Source organism: Ceratina calcarata, unplaced genomic scaffold (assembly GCF_001652005.2).
Source record: "Ceratina calcarata isolate Rehan_Ccalc_2016 unplaced genomic scaffold, ASM165200v1 scaffold569.2, whole genome shotgun sequence".
In the NCBI taxonomy this organism is placed as follows: domain Eukaryota; kingdom Metazoa; phylum Arthropoda; class Insecta; order Hymenoptera; family Apidae; genus Ceratina; species Ceratina calcarata.
Window position 1 is genome coordinate 954,072 of NW_017176894.1, and position 18,439 is coordinate 972,510.

Here is an 18,439-nt window from a genome sequence, read left to right on the forward strand (position 1 = left end):
TTTTAGCACGTAGCTATTTATTATTAGCATTGTTCTTCCGACGTCTGATTTCTCTTTAATTATAGGAAATGCGTTTTTCTAAGGTACATAAACTTTTGGGATTTACTGTATAGCCAATACATCCTTAACCATAATAACGACTGATCGAAGACACAATTAGTGAAACCAATACAAACGTCTTATTCGAAGTCATGAGGATCTGTATATAAGATTCAAACGTACTTTTTCATATCGGATCACGTCGACGGGAGAGTCGCACGGAATAGATTTCAGTGGCGAAGCCAAACGAAGCATGGAAAGTACAAGTGGTAAGAGTCTGTACGAAGGAAGGCGTCGAAGTAACACTCGTCTGACTCTCATGCCCTAATCTACTTAACATTTTTAACGACACTGTCCCACATACTAACGAGCGCTCCATCCGCCGTTAATTGCACGGCATCCAACACCCTTCTCGCATTCTTCGATAACTTATTCTCACGTGCATGATTCACGGACCTTGAACAACATTTCCAATTGTCGAATCGACCATCTCTTCGTTCGATCTCGTGCTTCGTCATTGAATGCACTGGCATGCGAGACATTTGAAATGATCATCGACATCGATGTCGTTCATCGAATCGACTGCACGTTTCGTCCTACAGAGGTGTTTTTCAAGAATCACGAGACTCGTTGCGTTCGCGATAAAAATATCAATCGCTCGATTCGTTTTAACCTCGGGGATCATGGTCGGTCGACGAAGGACGAAAGAGGAGTCGCAGGAGGTCTGAGAAAAACCACGCGGCTCATTGCCATTCCCACTGAACAAAAAGAAGGTCGGTCGGCGCAGGTTGAACAGCCGTTCGGCATGCAGATGTTGTATGCTGCTGCTGCTGTTGCTCGGTTCTCGTTTGGAAACTTTTCTCGTGCGCGCGAGCACACGTTGCACATTCGCGAAGAACTTCTCTTGCGGTAGTTTTACTGTACCGTAACGTGAGAATTTTATCGGCGCTAACCCGGCATCGCCACCAATCTCGTCGCCACGCACGCGTTGCGTCCAGGCCTGACTTCCACGATCGTGAAATTTGGTCCGATGCAGGTGCATTCGATCGCTGTTCGACTTGTTCGTTGTTCTGGGAATCGGAGACCGAAGGCTCTTCTCGAAGTTTCGAGATTTTACGTTGAACGTTCCAAGAAAATTCATATGACTGTTTATGAAGGAATCGCGCGTAAGACGTTCGACACGAAGTAGTCGCCAAGAACTGTTGTCTCGGTATTGTCCTGAGACATTTTTGCAAGGTAGCACGACCTTAAAATAATACAGAGTCGCGGGACAATTGAAGATATATGAGACGGCAGATGCATTGTGCCGAAGAACGTTAGCCAGGCCTGTTATAACGTTACCTCGCGCGCTCGCACACGCTCTTCGGATCGTTCTAACTAACTGTGAAACTTTTAAATACCGCAAGCCGAGGCGTAAATCACCATCGACCCAATTTTATTAATTGAACAGCAAATTTTTATGTAAAATAAAACTCGCAAGCGTACCGATTTAAACATTTCCTTTGAACTATTATCAGTTAGTAATTACACGTCCGAAGGGATAACAGAGAATAGACTGTCACTTTGTGGTCTATTTAAGCAAGGTTCCAGCGAACAGAAAAGGAAACTCACTGGTTCTCCTTGATCGATTTTCCCAATTCGATCACTACGATTAGCTTTTACAAACGTGTCGGTTTTATTTATAAAACAGTCTTGCCTTCCATTCTCGAGATGATGCACACTGTACATTACGTGAATTACAATATTTCTCAACTGTTGATGCTCTTCTTAATTAAATATTTAATCTCTGGACTCAAAAGCTCGCACGATACTGTATGAACCAGTTTGATCGAGCATTCTCTTGAGGAGACCAGAACGATTCTATCGAACATTCAAGACGGGAAGTCGATCACGGAGCCAAGGCATTCTAGGTATGGAATGTCTAGCGGAAGAACAACGAAAAGATCGATCACGAAGTCGATCGGCGTTCTAAGTTGGGCGTAGGCCGGGTAATTGATGCGTTCTCGACCTAAACCTACATACACCCGTTGTTAGTTAGTTAGCCAGCGCGCGCGGGTACTGTTCTCATATACTCGGCTGCGTCATAATTTACAGTTACTTCTTATACGGGCCATTACGAAAGGTTTCATCGTTCGCGGTTGCGGTGTTACTCGAACACCGATCGAGTCGAATGAATAAAACAACCGAGCACGTGCCATAGTTAGACACAGAGGGAACAAAGCAGGATTCTTTACTCCGATGAAGACAATGAATTCTTCGGAATCTCGCGTCCTATCGTAAGTGGGAAGAAACAGAAAAAAGGAAATTGTCGATACGATCTTATACGTGACAATAGGATTTTACAATTATCAACAACAATAATACGATGAATGACTTAATGTGAGATGTGATAATTGCACGGGATGTATATATGTAAAATTGTAGAAAGTATCAAACGTTTCGAGCACGACTACTCGGATGATGTTGTTTTACGATCAGAGGTTCGAAGAGAATATCTAACAGGTAGTTAAGCACTAAGATTAGCTCCCTTTACGGATGGAATAATTGGAAACAAGTGAAAGTGGGTGTAAAAATTGCATATTGCGAAGACGCAATCTCTTGACGATTTCAGAAATTACTTTTGTCGTTTCGACGTAAAATGCATCTGGTTATAAAAAAAGAAATGGGAAGAACGAATTGACATGAAAAAAAGATGAAGATCAATTGACGCGCGGAGATGAAAGGAGGAGGAGTCGTCGATGCCTTTATCGTGAATGAGAACGTGGAACGTTTGATTGATAACGATTCGTTCTACATATGCATCTCTCCTCTTCACAGTCGGTTAAAATTGCGGTATAGGCGCGATTACGTGTTGCCGGTTGCAGCCGGTGAGCGGAGGTTTACCTTCGAAAAGTCAAGTTCACGCATAAGTGCGTAAGTGGCAATCCGGTTGTCTGTTGCGGTTCGCAGAGAATTGCGAGAAACTGCGCTACCACCGATCGCTTGTTTATTTGCGATAAAACGGGATCGCATCAAACTAATCGTGACCAGTTGTTCCGTAGACGAATACCGTTTCATCGTTTCAAATTGAAAGAATGACGACGGTCATAAGCCACGTTTATGTTCGTTAGAGTAAGCGATTCGAAACGACCCAGTAAATTGGACGATCGTCGTGGAATTAACCGGAGCATCAAAGCGACGCAAGCTTGTATCTGATCTTCCGATTTTGCGTTAGACACCGTGGATTTTCGAAACTGTAAAGATCGAGTGGCCGCGACTCGGGGAACTTGTTCTTCCAGACCCGAGCGGAGCTTAACTTTCGGATTAAATGAAGCCGAGAAATCGAAAATCTTCGCGCTCCAGTTACCACCGGCACTCTGGTCACGGTGACGGCTAAATAACTTTTAAATATCGCTTCATTGCCTGTTCGGCTCCGTCGATTCGAAGTTTTTCTCTCGGTCAACTCTAGTCTATGCGAAGGAGATCGATTAGCGGTAATGTAAAACTACTTGACACGAGAGACGCTTCGAAAAATGTATACGATCATGGGCATTCGGAAAGATACATATAATTTAAATACCACGAAGATCATTAGACCTAGAGTTTGGACGTTCGTTTGCTCGCGTCAGACGATGATCTAACTGTACGTTTGATCCAACAAAAACCCGTTCGTCTGCCGAATGACTGACGCGAAATGAAATTCTCATCTCGAGCATGGCAACTGATAAATGTCCCTAACGAGCGCGATGTAACGATACCGGGCGATCAAATAAGAAAAAGATTGGCGTTCTTTCCGAGATCGCGCGGAAAAATTTAGCAACGGTAAAAGGCCCCGGATACGGAACGGAACCGTGCTTTCCACGAGGCACACTTTGCGTTAATGCCTCATCGATTGCCTCCGCTTTATAGCAGATTCATTTCTGTTCGCTGCGATAAATATTCTTCTCGCCATTCTGGGGTTAATTGATCATCGTCGATGATATCAGTCTCGTCGCCGCGAATATTTCAATGCCAGGAATGAAATCGTTTCAGGACTCGGCCGATCAACGATTAAAATCAATCGACAATTTCTTGTAAATATTTCTGTACGTTAATTCGAATTCTTTTACGAGTATGCGGAAGCACCTCTTCGTGTCGCATTTGGTTTCTCAAATTTATTCAGAGGATACTTGCACGAAACTGTTGACGTCAATTTTATATTAAAATTTCGTCGATGACTAATTTTGTTGTTTTAATATCGAATGGGGAAATTGGAGGTCCACGGAGGAAAGGTATTCGGTCGAGGAATGTGCGGCGCGAGATTGAGAAGGCCGTGGGCGTTGTTAGAGGAGGTAACAGGTTCAGAGTTAACGGTGCAATACCCCCACTATCCCCAAGTATTTCTTCTACTGTCGTCGGTCTCCTCGGTCAAGGACACCCGGAATTGGGTCACCCGAAATTTTTTCATTCGGACAACGCACGGCACGGACCTGTCGTTACGCTCTCCTTACACGCTTTTTATACCCGAAGACCTTTAAGATCGTCGCTTTCCTTTGCCAGAAGTACACAAAGGACGAAACATTGTCTCCGTTCCTCGACGAACCATTGACCGAGGAAAGTCTCACCGTTTCCCAAATTAATCGTAAAGACACGCTCGCGTTGGCTCCGTTCTCTAAACTCTCTTTTAAAATATTCAGACCACGAACGGTTTGTCGATTTGAATGAAAAAGCGGAATGGATATATTGTACGTTGTAGGAGACGTACGCTGATGAATGAATCACGAGCTGACAAAAGAATTCTTGGGATAGGCGCTGAAGGTAATGGGGAGGCAAATAAACGCTCGCGGATGTGGGTTTAAGAGAAAGTTCGACGTTCCAGGGAAACTCGCGCGCATTTCCGGTCACGCCTGTTAGTACGAAACGATTTACCAAGTTGTTTATGAGCTGCGAGAGCCCCGCAATCAATTTCTAAACACTCCGCTGTACAACTCGGTAATACGTACTGAGAGGTGCGCTACCTACAAAATTTATCTTTATCCATCAGGAAAGTACACCCGTTCCACACACACATGTACTCGTTTACCTGATAGACGTACCTACTGTCCGTCACCTAAATCAGGCGATTTGTTAATATATAATTAAGATATAATTTAAATCGAACTTACCACAGAACGGAACTCCTTCCGGAGTCCAGGAACCATCGGTCTGGCACTGTCTCCGGGCTGGACCGAGGAGTTCGAAGCCACGTTCGCAGGAGTAAGTGGCCACCGTGCCCTCGGGGAACGTGGTATCTTTCAATAGGGCGTCTTCCTCGTCTATGACGTCCTCGGTACCTGTTCCCGTGAAACGGACGCTGCTGTGCGCCGGTGCCCCGGGGTAACCGCACCCGGCACCATAGCATCCTGAAATCAAGACAAAAACTTTAGCTATTAATCTCTATTCCGTTCACTCATCGTTCTCGTCCTCCGTTCCATTCAAATTAGAATGCAAAGTTGTGTGGATAATTTTCGCTTGGTAAATTGGGTGCAATTCTTACTTCACAAATCGAGAGAGACTTTTCGTTGTCAAATGTGAAATTGGATCGAGGAAACGTTTCCCTTAACTGTTGCTTTGTAATTACCAGCGTATATGAAACGAACGATAATTTCGTAGGAAGACTCGAAGAGGAAATTCGATGGTTGATTCAATTTCGCTTCGCACGGTCGATTATCTAGCCTTGAAGGAACGCGCGATGTTCGCGCTTCAATCTCTCGGGACTAATTACACGAATAATGCAACGTTTTATTGCTCGCCTGGCAATCGGTGTTAGGTGCACGTTACGATCTAATGCAGGTACAATGTATACTCGCGTGCAACTCGCGTCATCACGCACGAGCTGCGTCGTAGACGTTGCGAAGCGGGACGTTGCCTCATCGGCAGTTAAAGTCTCTCGAGCCGGTGATTTCGATGCTTCGCCTCGAGAGACTCGCCTCCGCTCAACGCACGCGTCAACGATCGTTTTACTTCGTACATTTTTCACGATTCTGCTTCCTTCGTTTGGCTAATAAGAACATTTATACGAAATAGAGTGTGACAGTCGTTACTTGTATTTCTTCGATCAAACTTTTCGACCGGATTTTCATTTACGCATTTGTGCAAGCTACGGAGGTCCTTTCTTCTATCAACAGTAAGAATCAGGTGAGAATTATAATTTATTCAAGGCAGATACACAGATGCTTGGAACGTTATTTGATTACTTTCCTCGTTTCTTTTATACGGTTCATTACTTTGGAAGCAATCGTGTTTTCTGATGCAAATTCCATTCGCAACGTAAATTCAAATGAATTTTGACACGTTACACCTTCTCACATTTTGAGAAATAAGACCATCGTCGTTGGTGTACGTTATAACAGGTTGCAGACGATTTGATGACGGATCAGATTTTATCACGGACGCGTAGCCGTTGAATCAATAATCTTTGCTAACTACCGGTTGCCCCCGTGGGTGTAAGCGAGTAGATAAGCAGAGGAAAACGCCACGAGCCCGTAACGGAAACGATAATGCAAGCAGCACGCATCCTGCTATCGCGCAATCGTCTTGTAGGAAGTCATCGGCTGTGCCGATGCGTTACACGCGAGTACACCGCCGCTCATAATTGTCTAGACACTTTCGACTCGTCAGTCAGCTTCGATCATTTCATCGAAATCATGTTACGAAGCATAGAGCGATCGATCGAGTCGTCAGGAACGGTCGAAGCTTCCAGGAGTAAGCAAATTAAAAATTTTCCGAGGTATCGTCGAGTCGTGTCGAGAACTCCTTGTGGTCCGGGATCGAGGACACACCCACAGTGTCTCTTGCTCGTCGTAAGAGGCGATCAACAGGGGGCGTTAAAATTGTGTTGAGTAATTCGGAGATTTTCAAAGCAATCCTTGGTTCTACTAAAACTGCCCTGACCTGGCGTTTGCATCGTTTCTGTATTTTTATTTTCGTTCACGCCGACAGAGATAGTTGCATAAATGAGAGAACGAGGCGAAATTTCACCGGATTGTGCAACTTGTCCACTTTTCTCGTTGTTCACCCTCTTTCCCTTTTCGTTCCCTGTCATCGCTGCTCGGTCATCGAATCTCGAGTCGCTTTCTACCGCGATTTGCATTCGACACACGAATTCCCGCCTCCTCTTTGGCAAGGTACCTCGACAGAAGTCGCAATTTACTCGGCATGTGCACTGCCGTGAGTCTGAATCCGATTAAGAACGCAACACGAACGTATGGACGGAAGAACAGTCGAATACGAGACTCGCATACCTAATCGAGTGTAAGAAAACGGGTGATACGAGGTTTGTTCTACGAGTTCGCCGATTAGATAAGGAAGACTGAAATGCGCGAGTCGTGTCACCGCTTCCTCGAGGATTCCTTGAAAGTGGTTTCCGAGGCGAATCGCAGTTCGGTATTTAGGTTTGTCGCGGGACGTCGATTATCGAAGGCACAAGGGACGAGACTCGCCGGAGATTTATAGGTAACGGCTTCTGGCGAGTGCCAGTAATGTAATCGGCATTAACTGTAAAGGTGTCACCTCGGGAATTTGTTTGCCAGACAATGGCCAACGGCACGCGTTAACAATGCCAATTTTTCAGACACGTTCGAGTCAAGAACGGAACGCAACTTTTCTTCGTTGCCAGAAAGCTGTTGGACGAGTTCGTCGACGTTTCGTTCGACCGTGACTCTTCGATTCGTGGACACCGTAACAAAATTCTTTAGCCACTAAACGGTTACGAATTTAGAAACGATCGGCGTGTAACGGTACATGCCGTACGATTTACATGTTCGTCTCGAGTAAAGTGTCGGTGTCGGAACGTTTAAAACGTTTTCCGTCGGCGGAACGTAGAAAACAAAGAAGACAAAAGTGAAATCGTAACTGGAAAACGAAGGATCGAGTGACGCAACCGGTGTTTGCTAATGTTCGGGATATTATAGCTCGTGGGCAACGATGTCAACGTTTTCGATTTGCCGCCTACACCTGAAAAGTTCTTTCGTCGAGGAATAAATGTTCTAATCCCGACTCATACCTCTGTGCAAGTTCTTCGCGTTCTCCATCGGGAATCGAATCATATATTAATTTTATTCGGAGTACACAATTTTGGTTCTTCCATTTCCATTCTCGACATCGAATCTAAACATTTTTAGCATGCACGAGAGGAAACAGGCGACCCGATTTCGCCGGCTCACGCTAGCGAAGATCATCGGACGGCTCGCGGTCATTTTTTTCCAGAAACGTTGGCTCGCTTACGCTGACATGACGGTTCGTTGCATCCGGTTAATGTAGGTTGCTGCCTCGCATCATCGTAATTATTGTTAAGCCGCAAACCGGGGCAGAACCTGAACTTAACTCTGAACCGTCCACGAAACCGCACTCTATTATACTTGTGCCGATATCTGTTTTAAGACCGTCCCGATTCTATACCGGAAATACCGCTGCGTGATTCAAATATTAATTGCGAATGCCAACGAACCCATTCTGCTACCCGAATAAACGATGAGCCTTTCCTTCATCGACTGACTGAATCATAAAATGTTACTGGACGATCAATACGCGTCCGCACCGTACGAATTATACATATTATATTATATTATAAATATAGATATAATTTGAATTTAACATGAAATCGCCTGTTGCTCGGTTAACGTGTACGCAGAGAGCGTACGCAACTGAATCTTGTAAACCGTGATTATAACAAACTGGTACACGGAGCAAATATAAGAAAAGGAAAAAGCGAATCATTTCACGAGAGCAATGTTAATTGACCGCCGAAGATGGCAAAAGCAGCTCGAATGGGAATCTAAATTGCAGCTCGCAACGCTGTGGCATGATGAAAGTTGGCACAATTATGCGTGAAGGATACTCGTTGCATTTTCGAATCATCTCTTTCACGACAGAGCTCTAATCAGGTTTCGATAACGATTTAGAAAGTTCAGCCTTGTTCCTCGTAGACGTTGCAACACTGTTACAAGAGGATTCGATGATAAAAGTAAAATTACAGTAAAGGCATAAGAGAACGAAACCGTCTGATCTAATTATTTTTTATCCAGAATTGGAAAATTGAATTGAACATTGGGATCATTTCTCTAGTACGTCGAAAGTAATTTGATTTTTTTCTACGCTTCGTTCGTGTGAGTCGGCGTAGAGTCGAAAAAGAATGACTGGTTACGGGAAGTTTACTTATGTTTCACGTGCACGCAACGCACGTTATAATGTGGGTCAGTAGAGTGGACACAGCGAGTTACAATTGCATGGAAAGGGTAAAAGTTATTCCGGTGCGAATATCAGGTCACCGCTATTTCAACCGTTATCTCTCGGCGATGCGATCATGCTTTATCATAGTGATCGTCATTCGATTATCCAACGAGTATAAGTGCCGTACCGTTGTGCAATGTTTTACGTTCGAATCGGAAACTCGGCTTTGAAAATCTCTCGAATCGACGTAAAGTGCAATTATGCAATTTTCCTGAAAGCAATTCTGTATCGTTTCGATATGTATACAGTACGAGCGTCTAACGTGAGACTTGTCTAAATTTCAATGATTCAAGTAAAGATAATTTCCTTCCTATCCCTCATAAACTGGTCAGACCGGTTCATTTAACATTCACCTGATTCTGACACGCGAAACCTGTTTGACAGACGAGTGGGAATCCAATTAGCTAACCCTAGGGGGTGTAACCAATAATTCTTATCAAATCTTGAATAAATCCTTTTCAAAGTCTACTGGAGAGCCATCGGACACTGTTATAATTACAACGTGAAGAAAAGATCAAGTTGAAACTTATTTCGATACCGACCTACTGACCAGCGTAAAAATCGCAAGGAGAAGAGATCGGGAAACCTGGTAGGGCATGTGAAATGATCGAAAGCGTGTTACATATTATGTGTACCCAAGCAATTAGACGGTGTACAAGATAAATCAGTTAAAATGATTCACTGTTTAATTATTACGTGTTTCATTGTGAAGCCTGAAATTATAATTCGTCAAACTACATTCGTTTAATAATAAATTGATACCTAACTAATTTCGATAAAATCATTGGAAAACTGTTGCACGTGATATTTCTAATTTGATCACCCAGTATACAGTCGGTTTCTACCTTGAAAACAAAAGGTCGACTGGTTTTAATTAGGCTTTGAACTTCCCACGGTTCCGTGAAGTAACGGGGGGACAGGGAGAGAGAGAGAGAGAAACTGATAGGAAGGAAGAAAGGCGGGAGTGCGACCTTCCTCTCTTCTCACCTACTTTTGCCTCGATTATCCACTTTTCGTCGTCTTCGTGGGCGAGCCGAAAACCACGTGTCGCGGAAACGTCCGTTACCGGCACGACGTTTCTCTTCTCCACGTTGACGTTTGAAATGATAAATAATATTGGATAGAATTGTTCGGGCTGGCGACGAATCGAAGAACGATCCAACAGACACTTCCTTATCCGTCTTAAGAACATGTCACGCGTACCTGGATTTTAGTAAAACGACCGCTTTCACTTTGATCGCAAGATTTAATTACACCTGCGGACGATAGCAGGCTATCGGGACGCGATAAGAGGCTATTGTCTCGTAGGACATAAGAATTCAATGGATGTGCGAATGGTTCGATCGACCGGTGCGAAGGAAGATGGTGTAAAAGACAAAGAAATGAAGGGGTTGATACTGACACAGCTGAGTAGCGATCGGAACGGAAGAGTGTAATTAGTTGGGAACACGTTGACGGCACGCTCAGGAAGTACTCTGTTGGAAACTGCGTAACAGAGAAAAGTACGTGGGAAACGACATTATGAGAAAGCTCCAAACATTTTTTTACCCCGTCGCCAATCGCTTTTCGCAGACAATGCATATTTAATCGCGAGATCTACGACAGATTCTCTAATGACACGTGATCAACACGCCTCGCGATAGATCCGATCGTGCGTGCCTGTTTCCCCTCAATTTCTCCGTTCGCGATTCTTCAATTGGTATTAAGTGGTACAAAAGCGGTGGAATGTTTTTATTTTACGAACGACGAGGACGAGCGATAAAGAAGAACAGAGACGAAACGCACGAATTTCGTAATTAAATATTTTCAGAATTAACTGGATTTAACGCGCTCAGAAAAATTGATGAAAAACAAATCTGGCTGACGCCAGGTCGATAAAACGGTGTTTTATTTACAAAAGCGAGTCTGGTTTTGTTTGTTAATTACGAAAAATGCTGGTTTTTTAATATCTCTGGTAGAATCGTATATTACACGCGGATTATGCGATATTTTTCCGCGACTACTTATATTGTATTCTCGGCAGATAGTTATCTCCCTTTGTACTCGAGGCTCTCATAGATTTCTTACATCCTTAATTAGTCAACTCTTTACCCTAAAGAGGATACCGTCTTTAAGATAGGTAAACGAAAGCCTTAATAAATCCGCTTTCATAACTCTGTTAAACCTGAACTTTACACAACCTTCTTCTGTAACGATTAGAAAATCAGTAATAAATAATTAGCTACGATTTCGTTGTTCAACGAATTGGTCGATGAACATCGTCGATAATTCTTGGCGCTAACAGAAATTGTTTCAAACAATAGGACGAGCCTTGATCGATCACGCTGAGAATCTCCGAATGATCGATGAATTTTACGATCAATAGTTCTTGTGAGACGAACAAGAATTTTTTTAAGTAAAAGGACGAACCTTGGGCAGCCAGGCCGAGGATTAACAGAAACACAGTTGTCTTCTCCATATTCTTTTTAACCGATCTCTTCAACTTCGATCTCGAACGATCAGCGATACCGATCCAGTAGAGAAGAGGGTTAAATCCACTGGTCCCTGTCTCGTGGATCACCGAATCCTTACCGCGAGGGCAACGTCATTTCGCGATCGTCTCCGAAGAACCGATTGATGGAAGCACGAGTCTCTATTCCTGTCGTCCGAGCAATGGCAGGTGACTGTGCGTAACGTACACGGGACTCGACCGGCGTGAAACGATCTTTCCTGAAGACTGAGGTGCTCACTCCCTGCCAGGAAGTCGTCCAGGTGTTCTCGTCCCCCACCTGGCTACTCTTCTCTACCACCTCTTCGTCCAGGTAGGCTAGAGATGGGATCAAGTTCGATGCAACCTGAATCCAGAACAACGATCATGAGAATCGCACCTTCGACGTGTTGACCGACGTCCCAAAGAACAGGAAACTGATGTAGAGTACAACGTGTGAAAAATTCACGTTTTCAGCAAGCAAACGAAATTACGACTAGACGAAGCTGACTCTCACGATCGTTCTTATCGATTCGTTCGATGCATTTTGAAATTGGGATCACCAGGTGCAAATAACGATTGTCTGCACAGGTTGAATAAAATGTCGTATGATGCTTTTTTTGTATCAGCATTTTTCTCATTGCCTCTGACTGGTGAACTCGTGAGGTGCTCGGTTCCATCGCTGACGAAGACCGACGTGCCGGTTGCCATCGAGAACGAGGCTGACTCGTGCGAGTGACTGACTGTTCGTCCTCCGTACTTACTCCTCCGGTATTCAGGCCAACTTTTGACGCGAGGACGACGTCGCCGGGACGACAGGACTCGCCTAGAGCGGAGAGCCGTGACGAAAATCCGATTCGTACACGTTGAATCGTCGACGGAACGTCCAGAATCGACGACGGTAACTTCAGTACTCTTCGCCTCTACAGTTTTTTTCTTCATTTGCCTCGTCAAGATTCTTCGATCGTTGCGAGAATTTTTTTATCCAAAGCATCGGAACAGATTTTAACGAACGTCCTTATCGAAGTTGGCAAACAAAAAGCATTTGCATGAACTTTCGTTAATTTTCTTTTCCTGTTTCTTTTCCAAGATCGTGAGATCGAGGATATAATTCATAATTAAATCTGTCTATTAAACACATTCGCGATGTAAATGCATCGAGCAAATCTATTTTGCATCACGGTGGCTCGGGCATGCGAAACACTTTCACGCTGACTATTAAATTTCACGGTTGCCTCGATCAGCACGTTCTTCGGTGATCGCGTATCTCTCGTTGCCGCGGCTAGAAACAATAATTAAACGCGAAACGAGGAAGCGGGTTTAGGTTTTAGACAGTTTAGGGTGTCGCGGTTCGCTGACCGGGCTGACGTGCTACGCTTCTTCCTGTTTAAGCTCACTGCTTACGAATGCGAGAAGTTCAGACGAACTGAAGTATGAACGTCTCCTTTCATCTAATATTTTCAGTTAAAACGTGCATAATGTCCATTCATCAATCTGTTGATCGTCGATTGCGATCTCTACAGTAGTTCTTTTTAACGAAATACATTCGCTGTACTCGATGATAAAGTTCATGAAGTTTAAAAAGTTGCATCGAAAAGAATTGGTCGCAGGTTCGCTGAAGTATCGTAGATTCGGGATTACATTTTCCCGTGAACGTACACGTACGTACGTGGCAGCGTGGTCGCGGGTTACGTCTGTATGGGGGTCGTGGTATGTGGGTCAGGAAGCCGATGTTACTAACGAGTGACTCGACGACGACACCGCTAGCTTTCGTCGCACCGAATTTCCGCCGCTACCAAATCTGGTCCCCTGCCTATACGTACAATCGGCGATCTCGGTTTGCCGCAATGCTGAAAGTGCCCTAAAAAGACAGTGAGTCACCTAGCGAACGCCGCGCGCTGCCTGTCCCTTATGAATTTTTCACTCGCGTGCAGAATTTATATTAACTCTTACGAATACTCCGGTCTTGCTTGCGGTTTTGCGGGATACATAAACGTTGAAATTACCGTGAAACATTAATAGCACAAGAAGTGCGATACTCGAATGTCGTTACGAACGAAGAGACACTTGGTTCGATTAAACGTATGACTCGCTGGATTTTATTAGATCTCGAAGATTTCGGTTACGAACTATCTGAAACTCGTACACGGCACGCACGTGCATTACGTTTCTAATTGAATATCCAATGCGCGACCTCTTCTCGAACGACTGACACAGAATGCACCAGGAAAAGCGTCGCGGGAACACGGTTAATACTTTTTTGACAAACGACGCAGAAAGTTCGTCGATATTGAAACGTCGACAATGAACCCGGTCGTACGACGCGTAACTAGCTATCATCTTTAATTCACGATCGATAACACTTGCGAATTAATAGAATCGAGTTCGCACGGGAATTATTTATTCTACGTTCAAATAATAAATTGCACGTTCGTTTGCTTGAATAAAATGTGAAAGAGGAACGAGTTAATTCGCAAGAAGAAAGTCTTTCGAGTAGACGTTTGATTACGCAAATCTGCATGAGTGTTACGAAGAGTTTAACGTTCGAGGATGATCGCTGGTCAAAAGAGAGAGATGATCATGTTGATTCGACAAAAAATCACGGAAATCAACGTCATAATTTCTGACGAGATGTTTCTCTTCTGCCTACGAATTCCAGAGATCGATGAATAAGAAGGTTCCTACGTAAAAGTAGGGTCATCGACCGAATAAAACGTCTAATCTGACCGAATCAAGTTTCTCCGTTAGCCGTTGACTGTACACATATCGATTACGTTCCTTCCGTGCATATGAATTCGACGATTTTTGGGTCGTTGAACGAACATCTTGCTCGCCCTTCCACTTTTTAATTATTTTACCAATGAACAGAATCTCTCCGCATACGTTGATCAATTTCATTATGAGTACTCGTACGTTTCAGTCGATTAACGAACATCGACATTATAAGTGATTTTAATTATTAGATTCGCGTCACGTAGAGACATTGTATAAGGTGTTCTAATCGCCGTGCGAGTCACGCGAGGCGCGTAAGAAGCCACGCTTGATAGAATGGTTAATACGTAGGATGAATTTTCTATTTTCTTCCTCGGAAGGAAAAATCGCGGGGGCACATTATTGTTTACTGTACGTGCAACGCATTCCCATAAAACAGTTTGTGTTGTTCGCGGCATAATCGTGACCCCGATTTAACCATCTGCGAATTCCTCGAGGCGAAGTCGCGATGTTCGTGGAGAGTCAAAAGAGTAAGATCCTAGATACTCGTACCTCTGCGTGTACGCAGGTATCTATCTGTACGTACACGTTTATATACGCGCGTATCGTGTATGCACGTGAACGTATTTTATACATATTGTTCAACGTTCGCATAAGCAACGGGTTATTTTCTCACAATTTCTACCGTCCCCTGGCCATTATCTGTCGCCGTTGTGCAACTTCTTTGATTAATTAATTGCCTGATTAATTAGCGCTTAATTGTTCTAACCGTCCGAATTTCGTAAAGCTGGCTTTTGTGAAATATTTCGCGGCGTACGCGTGCCTAATAAGCGTATTTAAACGATACTGAGGAATCGTTTGATTCTAGAGAGATAAATAATTTTGATTTGAAACGAAGAACGTCGACGTGTTTCGTGCGTAAACGTGCATTTTGGTTTTCATTTCTCTTTAGGAAATGTAATTGGGGATAAGGTGAAAAATGTATTCGGCGCGCAGAACGACAAAGTAGCGAAAGGTCAAATTTCTATTATACAGCATGCTTTCTCTCATTATTTAGTTGGAGAACGCGTATTTAGCGGGATCACTAAAAATCCTCGTTTAAGAGCAAAACTGCCGTTTCGACCCTATTAGCGAAGAACTAGATTTTTATTATAATTAAGGTACCTAGTTGAGAAACTCGTTCTCCGTTCGCCGTAAAGAGACTTTCGCTTATTATTTTTCGTAAAATTATTTTCGACTCGTTTTGTCATTGTCTCAGTGGTTGTATCGGTGTACGTACTTTTACTCGAACGCGTGTTCGTAAACATTTTGAGATACCCGGACAGCCGATTTGTAAATTGACACGGAAAAATACTGCGTTTGTACGAAGCCTTGAACGGACTTCACAGTTTCATTAATATTGCTTTGACATTAAATCTTGTTTGTCCCAATTGTAACGCACACGACTTTCATTTTTTAATTACGCAATGCAGTTTCTACGCGTGTGCGTAACGTCGTGCAAGATTTTCATTGCTCCTGAACTTTCTTCGCGTCCTGCAACGGATAACAGTAACTATGACATACCGTTCATACCCGTGCGCTCATTCCTATTATTTCCCATATTGACATCCCGTTTTTCCTACCCATTAGGTTTACTCACGATTAGACGTTACAGCGTTCTCGTATCAATTATTCAGTTCCCCACAGAACTCCCGATGCATGTCATTTTTAATAATCGTTATATCCTCTCGATATCTTGCTTCCCAGATTAATTTCTATTTTGTACCAATAACAAATACCAGGTAAAAAGAAATGAACGGTACCTACAAAGCCTTTGGAACAATTATTCTATCAGTGGATTGGAAATAAACAGAGGATACTACAATATGAAATTGTATCGTCATGCGGTCGTAAAGGAATGCTTTCACGCTTCCTCAATTCTAAATAATTTTTTCTTCGATGTAATTGAAAGTTACGATTTCTATTTGATCTCTTCCTTGTTCCTTTCTGCACTCGTTTCATCGATGACAAACCCGTTGAACCTTATCGATCAACTGCTCCGGCTTTTTACTTTCTCTCGATATCTGTCCCTGCCCTCGAACTTTCTAGCCTGATCCGTGACGCGTTCGATGACTTCTATATACCAACCGAGTTTATTCAGTGTCGTGCGTAGCTCTTTTTCGACGAACAATGTTCTGAGAATCTAGATTGGAAATGATCAAGAAGAAAGGTAATCGACAGATTTCCTTGTGCCCTAATTTACATGCGCATAGTTTTCGCTCTCTTTAGAAGCGATAGATCACACTGTGGCACTATCGGAGCGTGAAAATTGCGTCTCGTTTGAAAAGACTGAAGTCAAGCCCGGGAAAACGAGGTCGGACTAGATCAACCGGCTCTTAAGGCTAACATCTCGCTTTACTTCGTCGGAGAAAGCTGTAGCCAGAGAGGAAATGACAGTGTTGGGGAGTTCGTGATTCCTGCACAAGGGAGGTTGTACTTTACGTTGGACGTTTTGTATTACTTTGCGTATTACGTGCATGGCTCAGCGCTCTCTATTGTAGTCACCCCCCTACATGGTGAGAACTAGCTTGGTATCATTTTCAAAGCACAATCACGTATACATTATTTTTGTTGATTGCTAGTATTAGTAAAACCAAACAGAGTAGATTCGTACTAAACACGTTCGCAACGGTGAAACCCTTATGAAAATTGGACGCTCGACAGAGTAGTTTCGATGAAGGGACGCCGAGATCCTAGCCGTGAGCATTCTCATTTCCTCTCCGCTATGGCGAGCTTAATCACGTCGTGTGACTCACGTGAAATCGGTCCGGCGAAATGTTTTTTTATGTCATCGCCGCGAAACATCCGGCCGTGTACTAAAGGAAATAAACAGAACGATTTTGTCACCTTCCTCATCGAATTTTCACTTTTTAACATTCGACTTTCCTCACTGATTCATTCCAAAAATGATAATTATCTGATTCGATGTCGCAGTTCACACATCGTGTGACACATCCCTATGTATGTATACTAAACTCTTTCGCAAGAGGTAATTGCTTGAGAGACGTCTGTCAGAGACAAACAGTTTCTACTTCGTGAGGGAAGATCTATCGACCTCAAATAGTTTAACTTACCCCACGCGGAGATGGACAGACTGACTGTCTCTTTATCGAGACTATCCAATCTATCTCATGCTGACACGAACAACATGAAAGTCTGCCAATTAATCGAAGCACTGTTGCGAACTAATTACCTACGGCGAGAAGAAAAGCTAGATTTTACGTATCGCGCCTAACCGAAACGAGTTATCGCCGCGCGCGTTTAATTAGATTTCTTCAATTATCTTTTTCTATGTCTTCCAAATACAATCAAAATAATGTTACGTTCTCACCTTGGAAAAATCTCGGAAAAATAGAAAAAAAAATTTTTCTCGAAATATCGACAATTTTTAATTGAAAATAGTGCACTTTTCTTCAAATTTCGATATTTAATGAGTTACATATGATTATTTGGCATTTTATTGATGTTGACAAAATCCGACCATCCCAGCGTCGAAACAGCGAACTTTTGGAAAAAAATGTCGTTTTTTGTCCATAACTCCCAAACGGAACTTAGGGAGGAAATTTATAGAACTATTTTGTAGGGGACGACGAGATCTACAATTTCTGTGTAAAAGTTTGTCGCTAGCATTAATAGTTTACGAGTTATTGACGAAAAACGAAAAAACAGTTTTTTGCAAATTACTCGTTAACTATTGACGCTAGCAAGAAACTTTTATACAGAAATTGTAGATCTCGTCGTCCTCTACAAGAAAGGTCCTATACAATTTTCCCGTAAATTCAACGGTTTAGGAGTAATTAAGGAAAAATGAAATTTTTTGCCAAAAGTTTGCCGTTTCGACGCTGGGATGGTCGGATTTTGTCAACATCAATAAAATGCCAAATAATCATATGTAACTCATTAAATATCGAAATTTGAAGAAAAGTGCACTATTTTCAATTAAAAATTGTCGAT

The 18,439-nt window shown here is 43.1% G+C and overlaps 1 protein-coding gene across 2 annotated transcripts in view; it reads right to left on the minus strand.

The window, feature by feature from the left end:
* The window catches only part of LOC108629458 (uncharacterized), a 22,870-nt gene extending 10,874 nt beyond the window's left edge, over window positions 1-11,996 (minus strand). The window contains exons 1-2 of one of the 2 annotated variants that reach the window (XM_018032134.2): window positions 11,677-11,996; window positions 5,163-5,399 (exon numbers count right to left, since the gene is read on the minus strand). In XM_018032134.2, the coding sequence (XP_017887623.1) occupies window positions 5,163-5,399; window positions 11,677-11,725 (286 nt within the window). In that variant the 5' untranslated portion in view covers window positions 11,726-11,996. Of the gene's footprint in view, window positions 1-222; window positions 310-5,162; window positions 5,400-11,676 lie in introns of those variants that run through there. The other variant, XM_026817253.1, reaches the window with a different exon arrangement.
* Window positions 11,997-18,439: the final 6,443 nt, after the last annotated feature.